General features: G+C 38.2%; 1 protein-coding gene across 1 annotated transcript in view; it reads left to right on the top strand.

The window, feature by feature from the left end:
* STAT4 (signal transducer and activator of transcription 4) overlaps positions 1-17,672 on the top strand; it is a 40,309-nt gene extending 22,637 nt beyond the window's left edge. The window contains exons 9-23 of the mRNA XM_061376517.1: positions 174-266; positions 1,092-1,151; positions 2,594-2,611; positions 2,691-2,784; positions 3,644-3,688; positions 7,027-7,110; positions 7,375-7,473; positions 8,668-8,803; positions 10,320-10,372; positions 11,196-11,290; positions 11,737-11,873; positions 12,268-12,459; positions 13,733-13,799; positions 14,313-14,421; positions 16,530-17,672. Coding sequence (XP_061232501.1) covers positions 174-266; positions 1,092-1,151; positions 2,594-2,611; positions 2,691-2,784; positions 3,644-3,688; positions 7,027-7,110; positions 7,375-7,473; positions 8,668-8,803; positions 10,320-10,372; positions 11,196-11,290; positions 11,737-11,873; positions 12,268-12,459; positions 13,733-13,799; positions 14,313-14,421; positions 16,530-16,556 — 1,309 coding nt within the window. The 3' untranslated portion in view covers positions 16,557-17,672. The remainder of the gene's footprint in view (positions 1-173; positions 267-1,091; positions 1,152-2,593; positions 2,612-2,690; positions 2,785-3,643; positions 3,689-7,026; positions 7,111-7,374; positions 7,474-8,667; positions 8,804-10,319; positions 10,373-11,195; positions 11,291-11,736; positions 11,874-12,267; positions 12,460-13,732; positions 13,800-14,312; positions 14,422-16,529) is intronic.
* The last annotated feature ends 912 nt before the right edge of the window (positions 17,673-18,584 follow it).

Raw genomic sequence — 18,584 nt, 5'->3', positions numbered from 1 at the left:
TTATACCACTGGATCATTTTGAGAGCTGAGAGTTGGAATACATACCCCCCGCTTCACATCTGCGGAGAAATACTCTCTAGGAGATCCAAGCACTTCCCTCGCCACCCCACCTAATACAGCTCCATGTTTATGCATATTCCTCACAATCTATTTTTTCACTTCTTTTCACACAGTTCATTCGTGGTTGAAAGGCAGCCCTGCATGCCAACACATCCCCAGAGGCCAATGGTTCTTAAAACGTTAATACAGTTCACTGTTAAATTAAGGTAAGGAAGGGAAATCTGATATAAACTCCTTCATTTGCATACTGCATTTTACACCAGTTGAATCTAGGAAACAACGCAGACCAACTTGTGTTAGAGACCCTTTTGACTCCATGGAGATTTTCTGGAATGGAGATATAAGTGCCACAGGACCTGTCACTTGTAATAAGTGGCAATAAAGAGTAAATCTGTGAGGAAGGAAGGCAGATTGTGGCCAAAAGTCAGCAACTTCAGGTTTTGTAGGCACTGAAATCTTGTTTTAATGACTTTGCAAACTCAGTAAATAACAACCCACATCATACAAGCCAACATCAGAATACTCAGAGCCACTTTTGAGAAATTTCCTCATTTTGGGGGGCTCGGGTGAATCAATGACAACTTGATTCACCCCCACTATCTCCTTGCCCAACTTTGTGAAAAGACTGAAGACTGGAGAACTCTCATTTCCACCTCACAGCAAGAATATATGGCTGGTTAGGTGGTGTGGAAAGGGTACATGAAGGAAAATACTTGTACATCTACAGTGCAGTCAAATTAGATAAATCCATCCCTTAATTGTTACTTCTTTGTTGTCTCTCTCTAGCCATTCCCTCAAACACATACTAACTTCCCCACATACTTGAGGGAGGGTAGAACACCTGCCACTGGGACAGCCCAGCTCCTCTTACTGAGTGTACAACCCTGTAAATCATGATGGAATACTATATGCTGCTCTGTTTTCAGATTGTAATTATTACAGACACTTTAGTGAGAAGCAACTGGTCTCCAATATCTTCTGTTGAGAAATTTATTCTATTAATATTTACTTTTACATTTTCTGTTTTGAAGGTTGCTGATTAAATTGCCAGAGCTGAACTACCAGATCAGAGTGAAAGCAACTATTGACAAGTAAGGAACTTTAAAATGAAGATATCCTCTCCCTCCCTACGAAAACACAGGTTTTTCAGTTGCTACCGGATCAGATTTAGAAGTTGCTCCAAAAAAAAGAAAAAAAAAATCCCCAAAGAAAATAAAAACACCCCACACACACAAATAGTTAAAACACCAAGGTAATGCTTTTCTATTTTTAATGTGGAAGACTTGTCTTTTTCGAAGAAAAGCTGCTATGTCTAATTGGTATTTTCAAATTGGAGGCAGGAAGTCATGTAAGATTTGTTTCAAGACTTCAATAAAATTCATTGGTCTGAAATAGTAGCATCACACAAAGTTTTAAATTACACCACGTTGCATAGTTAGCTTTGAAATACGACTTAATTCTACCCGTGTTAATAGGCCCAGCAGCTTTGATGCAGCTGCTGCAAGTAGCACCCAAATCTCGTGCTTAAAAAGCTAATGATGTTATTAGGAATTGGCTGCTTACAGTTTTACCCCTGCTTGAAATTAAGGCTGCTATGTAAACTCCTCCTTCCAAAATGTTTGGTTCTCCTTTATGTTTGCATCATTTCTTATAGTAAACCCAAATGAACAAGATGCCCAGCTTCTTTGATTATAATTTCCTAATTAAAAAGCATCTCAGAGCCTGTCTATACTATGTGAAAACAGTATTAATGCTGCCTGGTGTCTCTTTGAGTTGATGCATCTTCTCTCAGAAAGGTGTATTATTTTAAGCAATACCCGTTACTGGTATTGCTTAAAATAAAAAAAAGGTGTATTATTTAAAATACACTTAAAATAAGGTGTATTATTTTAAGGTGTAAAAAAAATTAAAAAAATATTAAGGTGTAAATAATACTGAAAAAAGGTGTATTATTTTAAGCAATACCCCTTACTTGGTGACAGATAGGTCACGGCACCGTAGCATGATAAAACACAGGACAGAAGACTTGATGTCAAGGTATGATTTCAAAATCAGCAAAGGTGATCCAAAAGGCTGCTAAAGCCCACCTAGACCACATGCACATAGATGCTGGCCCAAAAGAAGGAAGGAAAACAGTATCAGAGAAGCCAGGACTGTTTCTCTCAAAAGCTGTGTACTGTCCGGTTTGCTGCTATGCACGTGTTCTCCCCATACACCATCAGCTAAATACATAGGCTTGTATTGTTCCAGAACACAGGCATGCAGGTAATTAGATAGTGCTGCAGCTTTGAATACCCACATCATTCCAGTAGGAGGAAAAAGCTAGATAAAATATACTACTTGCATCTGGCCAGGTGCAAATTTCAGTTCTTTAGTTCGGAAGTTGTTGCTTGGTTGTACTGGTACTACAAGTTAACTTTGACAACGCAAAATCTACCACCTCAAGATACATTTCTCAGTACAGGTTATGGCTTATACATTTATTGATTCACAATCTGTTCTCCGCTCTCCCCCTACCCCTCTTCTATTTTAGGAATGTTTCAACAGTAAGGTAAGAATATAAAACATCATATTTCGTAGATTAACCAATATGACATCATTGGAGTACATAACTGTAACATCTCCCATAGTAACCGTAGATTCATTCTGTGTGGAACACACATGAAAGCAATGAACATGGATGAATCCGCAAATGGAAGCCTGTCTGTAGAATTTCGACATTTGGTAAGTTTGACTTCTTTTCCTATTGCATACCTTTGTGTAGAAATCAAAGAGTCTTTAAAGACTACACTGGGAGAACTGTATTACTGTCAAATATACACACTCATTTTTTTTTTCCTTATACAGAAAGTTTACCCCTAGAACCTCTTTATCCCATTCCATACTTCATCCATTCCATAAGATAAGACTATATTTTCACTGAAATGCCAAAACAAATCCTAACTAATACCAGAAAAGGAGAAGACTAATTATGCTGAACTACAGTTTCTCAGAAACTGGGTTTTATTTATAAGAAAAAAAACCCAAACCAAACATCACCACTGTCTAGGGGAAATTATAATTGAATGCTCTAGATCTAGTTGAAACTAATGCCTGCGTGCAGTAACTGTCTTTTGAGGGACTACAGCACTACTTCTGTAGATTCTCTAATAACCCATTGAGCCATGCTTTCTGACTGGACTCACTCCCCTATGGTATTTTCTAGAGCTTAACCACAGATGCAGTGAGTCAGTGGAGGTTTGCAACAGGAGACGGAAAGTGACAGTCATTAGTGCTTTTTCTATTATACATTTTGTAAGCACCCTAATTAACACTTTGTTACATTAAGTTAATTTCTTAAAAAAATATTTAAAAATATCAAAGACTATTCACTGAATAGACTTTCCAAGGCATAGTGTCAGAGCCTTTGTCACGGAGTATGTGTATATCGAGAATAAAACCTTATCATATGAAGAACATAATGGTTAAATATGTTAAATATTAAAATTTAAAAAATTAGGATTTATTAAATATAAATATGGCCTTTATATGTGTTTCTGTCTATAATTTCTTTGGCACATAAACATTGTTTTGCTTTATACAGCAACCCAAAGAAATGAAATCAAGTGCTGGCAGCAAAGGAAATGAGGTTTGTGCACTTACTTTTCATGTTATTCTTGATTACTCTCAGAAATATTTAAGATTGAGTTTTATTTAAATCAAAGATCAACAATAGGTCTTTTCCAACCTAGTTGATTCTGTGATTCATATGTTGTTAGATTTTGAAATATGTATTATCCTTACAATAAGTATAGGACCCAATTGTCATATGATAGTATAATGAGAACTTTTCTGAACTACTCAGAAATTTTAATTACATGCCTTAGTATCGTATATTTTAAAAGTTACAATAGAAGGTAAGTAATAATTTCAATATATGCACTCCTCTTTTAGGCTTCCTTTTTGGTCACTTACATTTTGGGAAAAAGAAGCTTTGTGAGTTTTTTGTTGAAACAATTTCTCCTATAGGAATGGTTCTTCTTCTGTTCTGTTGGCCAAGTTTACAGCTGAAGTAAGGGTATAATTATATTTGCATCAAAGAAGTTTGCATGCCTCAACCAGGACCAAAAGTGTGCTTAGTTTACCAATAGTCATTCGACTGTGGTTGTAGGTTCCCCTCTTGTGGTGACACTTATACCATGACATGTCAGCCCTAACAAACCAGCAGATACTCTGCAATACCCAGATTTCAGAGATATGCACGTACCACCCGACACACAAAGTGAAAAGGTATTGCAAGTGCTTGCTTGCTAGCTGGGGAGTTTAAAATCCACACATTCTTGCTTAGCGGAGAGCAGAAACCAGAAGTATTGACATCAGCACATCCAGTACACTGTTTTCAGAGATATGCACGTACCACCCGACACACAAAGTGAAAAGGTATTGCAAGTGCTTGCTTGCTAGCTGGGGAGTTTAAAATCCACACATTCTTGCTTAGCGGAGAGCAGAAACCAGAAGTATTGACATCAGCACATCCAGTACACTGTTTTCAGAGATATGCACGTACCACCCGACACACAAAGTGAAAAGGTATTGCAAGTGCTTGCTTGCTAGCTGGGGAGTTTAAAATCCACACATTCTTGCTTAGCGGAGAGCAGAAACCAGAAGTATTGACATCAGCACATCCAGTACACTGTGTTCCTGCGATCACCTGCATCATAGAGCACTCTTTCCATTCCTGTGTTACCCTTTAGCACCCCTTATTGCCATATGTGTCTTCCCCTGCCCAACTCCTAACCCCTTCCCCTTCCTCAGCATCTGCACAGCTCTACTATGCCTCATTCTTCTTGGATCTGGGGTTGGAACTAGGTGATCTTAAGGTCCTTTTCAACCCTAACTATTCTATAATTCCTGAGTGCCTCAGGTGTCACAGACAAAATCAGAATCCCAGTTACTGCATGCCTTCATTCACCTTCTGCATCTCTGCCAGGAGGGGAAAGGAGGACCACCCCAGCAGGGGAGAAGGCAGGATTATCCTCATCCATGCCATGCTGGAGGCAGCAGACAGGGAGGGGGAATGCACAAGTACACACAAGCACTAGGGTGGCCCATCACTGTAAACTTAGCATGGCTATTTGACAGTGAAAATATGCACATAAATCTCTTACTGAAGCAAGAGTCAGAAGCCTGCAGCCAATGATACAGCCTCTGCCAGTGCTACCACAGCTGTTTCCCAAGGTAACTACAGCCATAAAATGCTTCTAGGAATGCCACTTACTTACCTAGGAGGGAAAGTATCTGATACTGGTTTAAGGTATCTCTGTACACTTTTTTTTTGCAGAGTGGAAGTGCCGAGGGGAAAGTTGTACTGGCAAGTTTAAAAAAATATTTAATAATAAAATCACTCATCACAGATGTAGTTGTACAAACATAAAAGTTATTACAAGCAGTCTTTAAATACAAAGCAAAAGTGTGATCAGAATGGAGAATTTTAAGCAAGAACCTAAAACAGAAGATACTTGTGCATCCTTCGTGTGGTGTTTCTGAATGGAATAACTTGCAACCTGATTAGCAAGACTGAAACTCAAAGCTGGCCTCTCAATTGCTTTGACCAAGTCATTTGCATCAAGACAAGCAAATGCAAAAATGTAGGTGTAAAACTGTTAGTGTTCTACTTCTGGTAGCATTTTACTCCCACTTTCACATACTGTGCCTTTATAACTATGTAAAACTCAGAGCTGTGGAGAATTAGGATAGCTGAGCTGTGACACTGCTGATCTTCTCAGCCAGAGCTTCTCCTTGGTCAAAATCAGCCTGGGAAGTCATTGCTAACATAAGCATTGGATGATTCTACCTGTATTAAAATATTTGAGTTCACTTGATGGATAATTATCTCATGTAAAAGCCCTCAGCTCTAAGCTGGATTTTCCCTTTGCAAGGCAGATTTATTATTCAGATACCTGAGGATCTCCTGTGGTCTCAATCCCTTATTTATACAGTATTTTTGGTTGCAGTGGCCTGCATGTGTCTTGGAGGAGGTGTTCCATGGGAAAGATAAGTCCATAAAGCACTTTCCCAAGGAATAGTTTTATTTTACACTGATTGAAACCAGAGTAGCATAATAATTGGGAGCACCTTGATTTGGAATTTTTGATCCTTTTTACAAGTCTGATAAAACAATTATGCGATGGGGAGGGGAAAAACAACAACACAGGAAAAGGACAGATAGATTTTACTTATGGGGATGGAAATATATGTAAAAAGACCTGTTTCCCAAGGGGCAGAGATTTGGATCTTTACAGAGCTATGCTGGTTTGTAATCAAAATAAAATGCTTGTATTACAAACTTTAATCAACTATGACAGACAGATTCCCTACCTGGAAAAGCTTGGCGTTTTAATGCCAGATTTACATTGGATTAGTGATTTAGGTCTGTACTCCTTCAGCTAGTATACTGTCTAAGTATACTTATGACAGGCCTGTGTTCCCAGAGGCAGCCTACCTGTCTGCCTGTCATTAAAGTTGTGGCTTATTCTTTCATTTCTAGGTTGTTTCTCCTGAAGTTTAACATCTCTTTCTAAATCAGAATTGTTATTCAGTAAAGAAACTTTAGGAAAAGAAAAGTTGGAGATACTCTTTATCAGACACAAAAAATAATCCGTTAACATTTTGTCTGAAAATCTGTGTTTAAAAGTACCCTTTTAGAAAAAAATTAAAGGTGAAAGTTTAAAGTTTAAAAGTGTTGCTTTAACAATGTCAAGGGTTTTCTTTTTTTTAGATTCATCGGGAAAAAACACACCAGACTTCTGGACTAATTTAACATCAGAGTTAAACAAATGATTTCCTTCACTGCCTTCTTTCCTGTTCTACTTATATCTTGGATATGTGTTTTCTTGCGAAGTTGTGTCATGTCAGCAGTCAGATCACTAGAACAGTGTTAAATACCATCTCTGCATTCACAGTTTTATAACCTATTTACTCCCTCAGGGCCCTCACATGGTGACTGAGGAGCTGCATTCCATCAGCTTTGAAACACAGGTCTGCCTGTATGGATTGACTATAAACTTGGAAGTGAGTATTTGAGCCAGATTTTTTGAGGCAAGAATAAAAGGTGTTTTCCAGCAGCTTATGGAAGAACAATAGTGTTGGGTGAGACCACAGGTCTGTATCCTAGATGTTATCTTCAGCAGTGAGCAGAGGCAGACGTAATATTCCAGAGCTTCTGGACAGAATTGTATGATTAAGGAAGAAAGAGGAGGCTAAAAAACAAAGTATAACAGAGCACTAACACTTTCCTTGGCAGCATTTACATACTGCACTCATTCTTTCCACCAGACCAGCTCCTTGCCTGTAGTGATGATTTCCAATGTCAGCCAGCTACCCAATGCGTGGGCTTCTATTATTTGGTACAATCTGTCAACCAACGATCCTCAGGTAGGTTTTCAGTGTGCAAGTACTGACTTGCTGCATTTTCACTTTCCTATTAGTCAGTTACCAAATCTATTCATTATAAAAAGGCTGTGTTTCCCTCAAATCGGACCTGTTTTCTTCACATACACTGTTATCAACATCATAGGTTTATGTTTGCTTTATCCTTTTTTTCCCTGCACAGATACAAAACCATACGCATGCTTAGCCTTCCTTTTTATGGCTAGAGTAGTAGTTCTTAAACTAAAGACAGTCAATAGCCTTTCTCCACAATTTTTCTAGTTTCAATTTGTCTTTTTTGGATGTGATAGACCAAAGCTGTAGATGGTACAAAATAATTCTATTAGTACAAGTACAATTCAAAACTGTCAAAGTAGGTGCATAGGTGGGTCTGCAATGTACTCAAGTACAGCTTTCCTGCATACCTTTTATAGGAGCTTTCTGTGGGGAAGGTAAATGTCAAGTAGCACCTTCTAGGGGCTCTAACTGTGAACAAAAGCAGAGTCTCAGGCTCTAGACTCAGTCTACAGTGTTTGCAGACTGTAGAATAATGCTGTCAGTAGCTCTCATGCTTTCAGTCAGGGATTAGTGGCAATCACAGAGTGTTTGGAGAGAAAGGGTGAGAGTTGACCATGGAGTGTGCCTAAGAATAATGGCAGGCCAGCCAACCACCAGCCTGGACTACATAATCACTCTGTGATGCTCCCAAAGAGCTTTTGCACAGTCTTTAGTATGTTTATGGCATGTACCAGAAACCGAATGAAAAACTAAGATGAGCCAAATGATTCAACAGCATATCACTATGAGTACATGATGGTTTAAGATTTCCATGCACCAAACATATTAAAGTATGAGACTATCTGCGTTAATTGGACAAGACTTAAGCATATTTTCACTGTCTTAATATACAATGCTATCAGAAGCATAGCAAGAAATTTCATCATCCAAGATGCACACGTGGACTCTGTCTCTCTCTAGGGGTTTCCCCCTACAACTCTGCTCAGGCACACAAGTGGACCTTGCTGGGTGCCTGCAGGGGGAAGGGTCAGCCTTTTGGCTAATTTGCCCCAATATATCCCCTTCTGGACACCTCGTTTTTAACACTTCCAGATTCTGCTCAAGTACTTGCAGCCTCCTTCACAGACTGCAGTGTATTTCATGGTTGCTAACTGTCTAAACAAAGCATTAATTCTGTTGCAGAATTTGTCTTTCTTTAATAATCCTCCTGCTGCCACTTTAAGTCAGCTCTTAGAAGTACTGAGCTGGCAATTTTCCTCTTATGTCGGTCGTGGACTCAATTCTGAGCAGCTCAACATGCTGGCAGAGAAACTTACAGGTAAGAGTGTAGAAACATACAGGTTTTATTTGCTCCTGAGCTCTCATATTTGATAGTTGCAGGTAATGAGTTCAAGCGTATGTTGTGGCTTAACACCAGGCAGCAGCTAAGCTCACCACTTCCCATGGTCAGGCAAGTGTTCAGCCATTCCCAGGCAAGCAGGGCTCCATCATATGTAATGGTTGTTTAGGAAGACAAACACAATCACTGCAAACATCCCCCCCTTTCCTTCTTCCTCCTCTAGCTCTATATGCTGAGCATGACACCATAAGGAATGGATGGTGTCAGTTGGGGTCAGCTGTCCCAGCTGTGTCCCCTCACAGCTCCTTGTGCCCCCTATCCCAGTCACTGCTGGGGAGGGGTGAGAAGCAGAAAAGGCCTTGGCTCTGTGTAAGCTCTGCTCAGCAATAACTAGAACATCCCTGTGTTTTAGTTAAAACACGGTTTCCAGCACAAACCCAAAACAGCCCCATTGTATCTACTGTGAAGAAAACAACCCCAGACAGCCCAGACAGCATGACCTCCACTTCCAGAGCTGACATCAAAAATGCCACAGAGACATTTTTTTCTTTAAAGAAAAGCACATGTCAGCTTACTGTCACCACAAAATGATTCAACTTCTGAACTTCCAGACTGCTAAACTGAAGAGGGCATCAGTGTCACACTGAACTGTGATGTTATTTTGTTACCTTAGCAAGTAATTATCTCATGCATCTGAAATCAAAAGGAAGTCTTTTTGCTTGCTTATGTGGTTTGGTTTAGGTTTTGTTTCAGTTTTAGTACCTGTCTGTGTGGGTCTGTTTAGTTCTGGGACCCATCCTTCACCAGTGACAACATAGCAAGGGGGCCCTGTAGCTTCAGAGAGATGGACTATTGAACACTTTGATCTGATTGTCCCCCAGAGGAGAGGGGCCTTAGAAGAAGGCTGGCAGAAGAAAGCTTTATCTGTTTCTGAAGAAGAAGCAGTTATAAAACATGCGGTGAACTGTAAGAAACTCCATTAGGCAGGAACAGAAGCATTTGTCAAAGACCAGGGGGAATCTTTACTTTTATTGTTTCAAAGCTGGAAGCAAATACTGGTTTCCCTGCGTAACAGTCACTTCCCCTGCTGGTTTCTTGGAGATTCCTTGCTTAGTGGAGGTAGCAGAGTTGAGAGCTGCCATTGTAAATCCACAGAAATCATAAGAAAAAAGAAACTGTCTTAAAATGGGAGGTTCAAGGTACAGCAAATTCCAAGAGAAGTAAGACTTAGGCTAAAAACTGAAACTGAGCATAGAGTGTTGCAGAAACAAAGTCCCACACTACTTCAGGCAAATATTTCCAAAACTACTATTATCAGCTGCTTCAAAAGAATACAGAAAATCTGATCTACATCCCCTTAGCATACCCCTCTCAATCCATCTCCAGGTCTGGATGTACCGTAATTCTCCCCCTGCACCAACTATACAGAATATCAAGGTTTATCTATTTCAAGACTTCAGAAACACAGGCTCACTATTTGTTTTTTCCCTCTCAGGACAACAAGTTAGTTACAATGATTACCAGCTATCCTGGGCAAAGTTCTGCAAGGTAGGGTTCCAAAAGTGAAACTGAATTCTTCTTTCTCTTACTGCCCATGTGTGTGCCTATCTCCCAGATGCTACTGGTAAGATTCCCACTTGGGATATGTGGGACTTACAGCCCAGCACAATCACATTCCTTGTAAAAGTTTAACTAGGAAAATAGCATTTCCAGAATTTTAAAGTTTGGGCTAAGAGATATAATATAGAGTTACATTGCTATAGATATTGAAAACTGTCATTATAGCATGCCCTATGTACTTCTGAAAATGGCCAATAGATTGCGCTGGCAAACCATACAGTATATTTTCGTATTTTTCATATATATAGCGACACAATATATTTTTCATAAAGCACACAGTATTTTTTTTTCATATGGTCAGCCGTAACCTAAATTATTTCAAGTCAGATGATACATTCGGCAACTTTGATGAAGAACAGATAAATTGTTGAGAAAGAAGGGTAAAATCATTTTATTCTCATTAACTACATTATTTAAATAAGTATGGAACCTTGGAAGAAAGCTCAACTTTCTTGTCATCATTTCTGTCAAAACGGAATTTCATAACCAGAAAGAAACAATGATTGTGGGGTTATTTTTTGGGTTTTGTTTTTTTTTTTTTCTTGAAAAATGAGGTGCTTCCAATGCATATCTTAAAAATCAGTTGGTTTTATGTCAGGCTGAAAGAGAAACATTACTCAAACCAGCAGTTCAAATTTGTAATTCTGGCTTGAACAAACTAGATTATTCTTAAAATACTGAGACAGACACGTCATATGGATGTTGAGTAACACCTCTCACTTCTCTTGTGGTTGTTTTTTTTAACCATTAGGAACATTTGCCTGGAAAGTCTTTTACCTTTTGGGTTTGGCTTGAAGCTATCCTGGACTTAATTAAAAAGCACATTCTTCCTCTTTGGATTGATGGGTGAGCAACGAGGAAACTGCTCTATATTGATCTCTCCCTGCTCTGTCTTTTTTTCTCTTTACTAATCTCAGTTTTACCTATGCAGAAGAGAGTTTGCAAAGAGTTTAAAACTTCTCCCTCTTCCCATTTATAACTTTTGGAATATTTTACCAGCAGGGAACACCACTGAATCTCTTAGAATCAGCAGGTTATCTATTTATCAGTTCTGTCGGTGTACAGTCAAGTACTGACATAAATTTCATCATGCTTCATAGCACTCTGCGCTCAATGCCGTTGAGCTCCACCTACAAATCACATAAAGCTTTTGTCATAGTTTCAAGACCTTGTAAAGCTTTTGTAACCAGCCTTTGAACATCTATATAAAGTTTGGCCAGTTGCACTGAACAGACTGAAATCTGTACTTTTTTCCCAATCGTAAACCCATGATTTTTTTTGTTACACTTCAGGTACATAATGGGATTTGTAAGCAAAGAAAAGGAGCGAATTTTGCTCAAAGACAAGACACCAGGAACATTTTTGTTAAGATTTAGTGAAAGCAATCTAGGTGGAATTACCTTTACTTGGGTGGATCAGTTAGAAAATGGTAAGTATAATTAAAAAAAAAATAACATAAACCTCAAACTTTGCAATACACCTGTAATACAGAAGCCATGGTTTCTTCAGTTTGAAACTAAAATTCAGGAGTATCATGTCTTAGTATGGTTTTGGCCAAGATACAAGTATTGTATTTACTGAAACATAAAACTCTGAAAATCTACCTCTCAGTTTTTAACTATCTTAAGTTCCTTAGGAAATGAACTTCCTTACTGCAGGCTTTACATTTGCATACACATGCGCAGAAGGTGTATCTTGAAAGCTGATCTGAACAGGTAAAACCCACACCAGTGTAAATTGCAAGAGAAAGGCAAAAATACATTCCAGCAGTAGATGCTGATCTACCAGTTATCAGTGGTCGTGATGCCTTTGTATTTTTACAGGAGACGTTACATTTCATTCGGTGGAACCCTATAACAAAGGTCGCTTATCTGCACTGCCTTTTGCTGACATACTGCGTGATTACAAAGTTATTATGGCAGACAACGTTCCTGAAAATCCTCTGAAGTATCTGTATCCAGACATTCCCAAAGATAAGGCATTTGGCAAACACTACAGCTGTCAGCCAAATGAAGGTTAGGCTCCATTTCTCTATTTGCCCTTTCTGCAAAGCAGCTGCAAAGTCAAGAGGCAATTTGAGGAATGTGGGGAGGGGAGAAAGAGAACAGATTAAGATGCCTCCTTTAATTGGCATCAAGATAAGTGTTTTAACATCTGTCTATCATTTAGACAGCTTCATTTTGTAAATACATTCTTGGTCTTAGAGGTTATATTAGAGGAGACAACAACAATATTTCAAAGAAGCATGGAAATAGATCTTTGGGTACAAACAGTCAAAAAATCAGGATTATTTCTTTTCCTGACCAATGCATTACAAAATTCAGTGCTTGAGTGTTAAAAGGAGATGAAACTGAAAAGTCATCCTGCTGATTGGCTTTCTAATTGTTACAGTAGCATGCAGTCTCTTCAATTTCAAGGGAATTCTGTATTTTCCAAACAGCTTGGAAGACCCATTTTATTTCATTTCATTAGGTGGAACACTATAGCAAAAGGTCACTTACCTACACTGCCTTTTGCTGACCTACTTTGCAATTACAAAGATATTATGGCAGACAATGTTCTTAAAAAACCCTGGCAATGGAACTGAAAAATACAAAAAGACTAGGCAAGAATGGCTTCAAATACACTCAGGCCCACACTTGCTCTTGCCTAAGTTACAGGTCAGGCCATTTTTAGACTAAACTTGCTCTTGCTCAAAAAGCCCTCAAGGCCTTGATTTTTTTAGTAGATAATACACATTCTTCTAGACTTCCAATATTAAAGGTTACAATTCCATCTGAGTTCAAATTCCTACTCTACCCAAAAATATTTGGACGCTACAAGTGCTTTTCCTCTTCATTTTAATGCAGTTGACTTTGCCTAATACTCTAATCCTCTAAAAATTTATGCGTGTGCTTAATTTCATGCAAAAGACATTGCTGAAGCTGTATCTGTAGAGAGAGAGCACAAACATTTGCAGAACTGAAATCTAGAAGCTCAGAATTACCAAGCTTGTAAAATGATGATATATTTGCTTTTTAAACCCCACCAAGATCTCTTTCACCAGGTCTTATATTCTGATAGGGCAATTCATATAAAGGGAGCACAGTCAATTAATTATGTGACTAAGACCTGAACCCAAAGACCAGTCTCAGGAATTCCCCTCATTTTTATAGCTGTTTATTCAAACATGAACAGCAACATTTCTGTGTTAATATATTATGGTCTGCAGCACTTAGAGCAGATGTCTGATTTCAAATAAGTAATAAAACTAGTAGGCAATATTTAATTTCTAAAATTTATTTTTAGTCTCAAAGCCCTCAGATGGAGGCGGCAAAGGTTACGTTCCTTCTGTATTTATCCCAGTCTCCAAAATGTAAGTATTCTTATGGATGTATTACATTTCAAATGTTATCTTTATTAAATTTACATACTGCTTCAAAGTTATCCCTGCCTCCCTTCTCCCATTCTAATAGTTCAGGAAAGCAACACATTGCATGGTTTTTTGTTTGGCCAACAACTGCTAAAGACAAGAAATGGAGGTAAAGAACTTCACCTTTATGGTGCTTTTCCCATCCATGTGGCAAAACATTTGTAAAATTTGAATGAAGGCTTTACAGTACTCTGATCTACTAATCTTTCATTGCCTCCTTTTTCTCTCCAGCAACTTATATTACAGTCAGGTTTATCCTCTCTTTCCTTCATCCTATCTCCTACATTTTTAAGTCTATACCAGCTTGTTAGCTTGTGCTTACAGGGCCACCAGTAAGCCCAAGTATAAGCTTAACTTAAGCATTCACCCTACTCCGTTGCTATGCATCAAGTTAGAGGGATTTAGGTTGCTTTTAAGATTATTTTTGTGGTTTGTTCTTTTTCCTTTTTTTTTAAGCTTAAATGATTCTACAGATCCACATTCTCCATCAGATCTTCTTCCAATGTCTCCAAGTGTTTATGCTGTGCTGAGAGAACACCTGAGTCCCACTGTGATCGAAACTGCTGTATGTTGTAAACTTTTCCATTCATAAGTTAATGCTGTACATACATAAGCAGGTTGAACATGTACAACACAGATGCTGTTTATAAAAAAGGCTGCTTGTAAAATTATTAGAAAAATCAGTGCTCTTTCATCACGCAATGCAGACATTTCCTGTTCTAAACTGGACAGGATGTACAAGCATATTTTGAATCACTGTATTACATGAAATTGTCTGACACACTGGCCAGTGAATCGTGAATGTCAAAATTCAAAGATCCTGGAGTTCTTGCACAAATGAAACCTTTACACTGACAAATACATAATGATTACACTAATTCTGTAGCTAGCACAAAGGACTTGTCTTGCGTAAGGAAGCTGCGCAAGGAATATAAAAGCTTGTGATTCAGCAGACTTGCACTTTTCTGTGCTGCAAGTTTTTACTTGAGGTACCAAAGTCAGAAATTAGAAGTCAACTAAAATCTTCTTAGCAAATAAAAGTAATATTCACTAAATATATAGAAGGATTGGGAAAATACTGTACCAACATCCTATGTGAAATATTTCCCTTTTCTACTTACTGACTAGAAATTGTGTTCTGAATCGTTGCGGTTTAGAATACTTTGAGCACTGATGTATAGCCACTGGAGATTTGCCCAGCAGACTTCTATCAGGAAACAAAGTAGTGGTTTGGCTTTGACAGCTTTAAAAGAATACCTCCTTTTTAATACTAGGTCTTGGTTTTCTCTTTAAGACTTTTAAGACTTACGGTCTTAAAATAGTTATGCATTTAAATGCCTGTCAACTCCCCTTCAAATGCCTCTCTGTAAACACTCCTCCTCACCCACAGACCGAAACTAAACAAGAATCCTGACTGCTGATGATTTGAAGCACAGCTAAACTTTATATACAAATAGAGGAGCTCTTTAATATACAGCAAGCTGAAGATCTATCTGTTCAAGAGCAAAGTATCTTTTTCTTGTTTCTTCACCTTTTTCTCCAATAGCAAACTAGTTCTTCACCTAAAACTGAAATACTACCCTGAATGGAAAGTCTGTATTAAAACATACACACCCAATCTGAGACATGACCCCACTCGCTTGTTGTTTGGTTTATGCCATATGAAAACAGTTCTGACCTAAACTGCATTTGTGAACCAGTATGCATTTGCCTTTCTCAAAGTTTAGGAGTGCAAATAACAGTTGGCTTCACTTCTGTTTATCATCAGGCTCCAAATGTTTTTGGTTTCTTTTAGCATTCAACAGTAATTCTCAAACCAGCTCTTTCCAGAGCTTATAAACAAGCTGTGACCATTGCAATCTTTTGGAGTCATAACTGTACAAAACCCCCCATGTGTTTGGTAATGAACTGGGAGGGTCAAATACAATCACATTGCAGTTTTTAAGGGTACTAGAGAAGTGGTTCAGTGCTGCTAAATGGTAGGTGATTTTCTAGAGGCTCTTAACTAGAAATATTTTCTAGAATTAGCTGAGAAAATAGTTTCAGAGGATTTTAAGTATTCCCTCCTTACTTTTAACATTCTATTTAACTTGATAAATGGAAAAGAGGAAAATAAGGAGGTTTTTTTTCTTTATCATCCAAAATTCATACAACAAACTACCCTAGTGAAGATGTGCCCAAGTAGAGCAAGCAGATGATCTGCATTATTAAAGCAATACGTTCTCTCACTAAGATGCCAGTGAAAAAGCACTGTGTGAGATATGGAGAACAAGGGTGCAATCTGCAGTGGAACAAATTATCCTATAACTCAGTAACTCAAAAAGAAACACTTTCTGTAGTCTTGCTGAATTCCCTTCTAGCCCCCCCCCCACAGGTTTCCCTACACATCAGGAAAACAAGACTTCACTAAAAATCCTGCAATACATAATCCATAGGCTGCAAGAATCACAGAAATTCATATAAAAATGTCTCTTTTATTGCAACTACCACATAGTGTTTTCTAATGAGCCTTCCAGTATTTTGTGAAGAACCAGAAATGGGATCCTCAGTTTGTATTATGTTGTCAAAATGACACTGCAATTACATGGAGCCAAAGAAGGTTTAATGTGCAGTTACTTTTGAATGAACAGCAATAACTACCACAAGACTAATCTTTTCCTTCTTTTCTTGCAGCTGAGTTCTCCTTACTCAACTGACTGAAGTTCACAAACCAGAAAAATCAGTAATCATGTGTGGGTTAAAGATGCAGTAATTTTTATAATTTTGCCCCTCCGTCATGTTTGTAAATCAGCATTTCCTAGAAACCATTCAAATGTTATTCTTGGGACCCTGTTACCAATATCATGTAAGCCAGGAATCTTCTCCCTAGGGATTACAAATAGCCTCCTGCAAGTCAGAATTCCTCTCCTTACTGATAAAAGGCCAAATCCTTTCTGGCTTGGAGGTCATTTGACTTCAGCAAGGAAGGTCCAGCAGAATAATTCTGCAAGTAAAATTTATCGTCCATAGAATTGCTCCAAATAAAAGTACAAGAACAGAATGTTTTTCTTCTGAAAATAGCACGTAAGGATAACTAAAGACGTTAATGCGTGTGAGGAAATGATGATTTATTGTTCTAAGTAGTTTCTGTTTAATCATCATCTTGCACACTATTGGTTTAGCGACTGTTTTAAAGCGAAGATTCTCATCCCCCTGAATTGAGATGTCCCATAGGTGTCCGGGATTTGCTTTTTCCAAAGATGGACTAGCTTCAGCATAGATTTTTACGTGCCACCACAGCACAAGTTGTGGAAGAAAAAAGGTCCGCAAGACAAGGGTGTTCCAGAAAGGAAACAGACACAACATTTGTGCTGTCAAAAGGCTGTCTCCATTTTGCTGCTGAAGTGCAGAAGTAAATCTATTTGTGCATAAAGCACTCACATACTACAGCAAGAACTATCAGAGTTTAACGTGGAAAAAACTGATCTGGCAGCGTCTGGATGCTATCTGGTAAATGTGGACTGGGAAGCAGTTTTAAATAAATAGTTACTGAAGAGCTGCAGCATTTGCTGATCACTGGGCAATTTCTGCTACATGACAAAGTATTACATGCCTGTCAGACTCATTTAATAAGCAGAATAACTAGCTTTTGTATAAATGGTAAAGTGCCTTTTTAAAATATTCTCTTTTTTTATTATTTCAGGCACTGTGTAGTGCTGGGTTTGGGTTGTTTGGTTTTGTTGTTGATTTTGTTTTTTTTCATTTTCCTATCAATATTATCCCCAAAACCCCTGTTAATGATAAACATGCAATTCCAAGGCTGCTGTATTTCATGTATACAGTCTCATTCAAGATTTAAATCTTGTCTGCAGAATATGTAGTTAATGCATGCAAACACTGGCACATTTGCACCTTGCGTTCTTCTGCAAATTAGGTTCAAATTAGACATCTGGGAGGAAAACAACCTCCTTGAATCAGTAAGTCCCGAATTTTGCTTTCGTTTTGCCTTTTTTACTCACTCCTCTCATGCATACTATTAACGTTAGTTGAAAGCAAGTGAATGGAAACCGAGCAATGAGATATTTCTGTGCTACATAGGGACATGAAAGAACATGTCTCTGTTCATCAGAGTGAATTAAAGCAAGCTGCAGATAAGAAGTCATTTTTCCCTCAGAAAGCATCATGTATAAATAATTTTCCAAAACAACCATTGTGTATATAGTTTGGTAACATCTGTAATTTATATGACCAGCATAAATAAAAATGGATTTTTTAGCTTAAAGTTGGATACCTGGGCTTCTGTGGAATTTTTTCCAGATAGAACAGAGTCAAGCCTTCCTTGTGATGATCTCAAGTCTGAACTACAAGTAGTTACAGACTTCTAAAGCAGCAAACGTAACTTTACCTCACACCTGCTAATTGAATGCCTTTTCATTCTAACCTCAATACAAATGAAATGGCGGGTAACCTGTCCTTTTGACCATCTAAACTTCAGGGTGAGTACTGTGAATACTGTTTCATGTGCTATGGCACATGAAATGATCTTCCCTCTCCTTCTTCCCTGCTCTCTGTGCAATGCAACTCTTCAAGACTTGACTTTAACACAATACACTTTGTGTCACTGAATAGCATTGTGGATAAAGTTTTAGCATTACAGCTCCTACTATTGTTTAAAATTAGGTTTACAAGGGGTAGGTTTAATGTTTAATTGAAAGCCATGTGACTTTAAATCAGTTCACTCCTTTAAAG

This window comes from Neopsephotus bourkii, unplaced genomic scaffold (assembly GCF_033783945.1).
Source record: "Neopsephotus bourkii isolate Nb327-2 ecotype Australia unplaced genomic scaffold, CSIRO-AGI_Nbou_v1 NB_196, whole genome shotgun sequence".
Taxonomy (NCBI): Eukaryota; Metazoa; Chordata; class Aves; order Psittaciformes; family Psittacidae; genus Neopsephotus; species Neopsephotus bourkii.
This window is presented reverse-complemented; position numbering and strand designations above follow the sequence as displayed.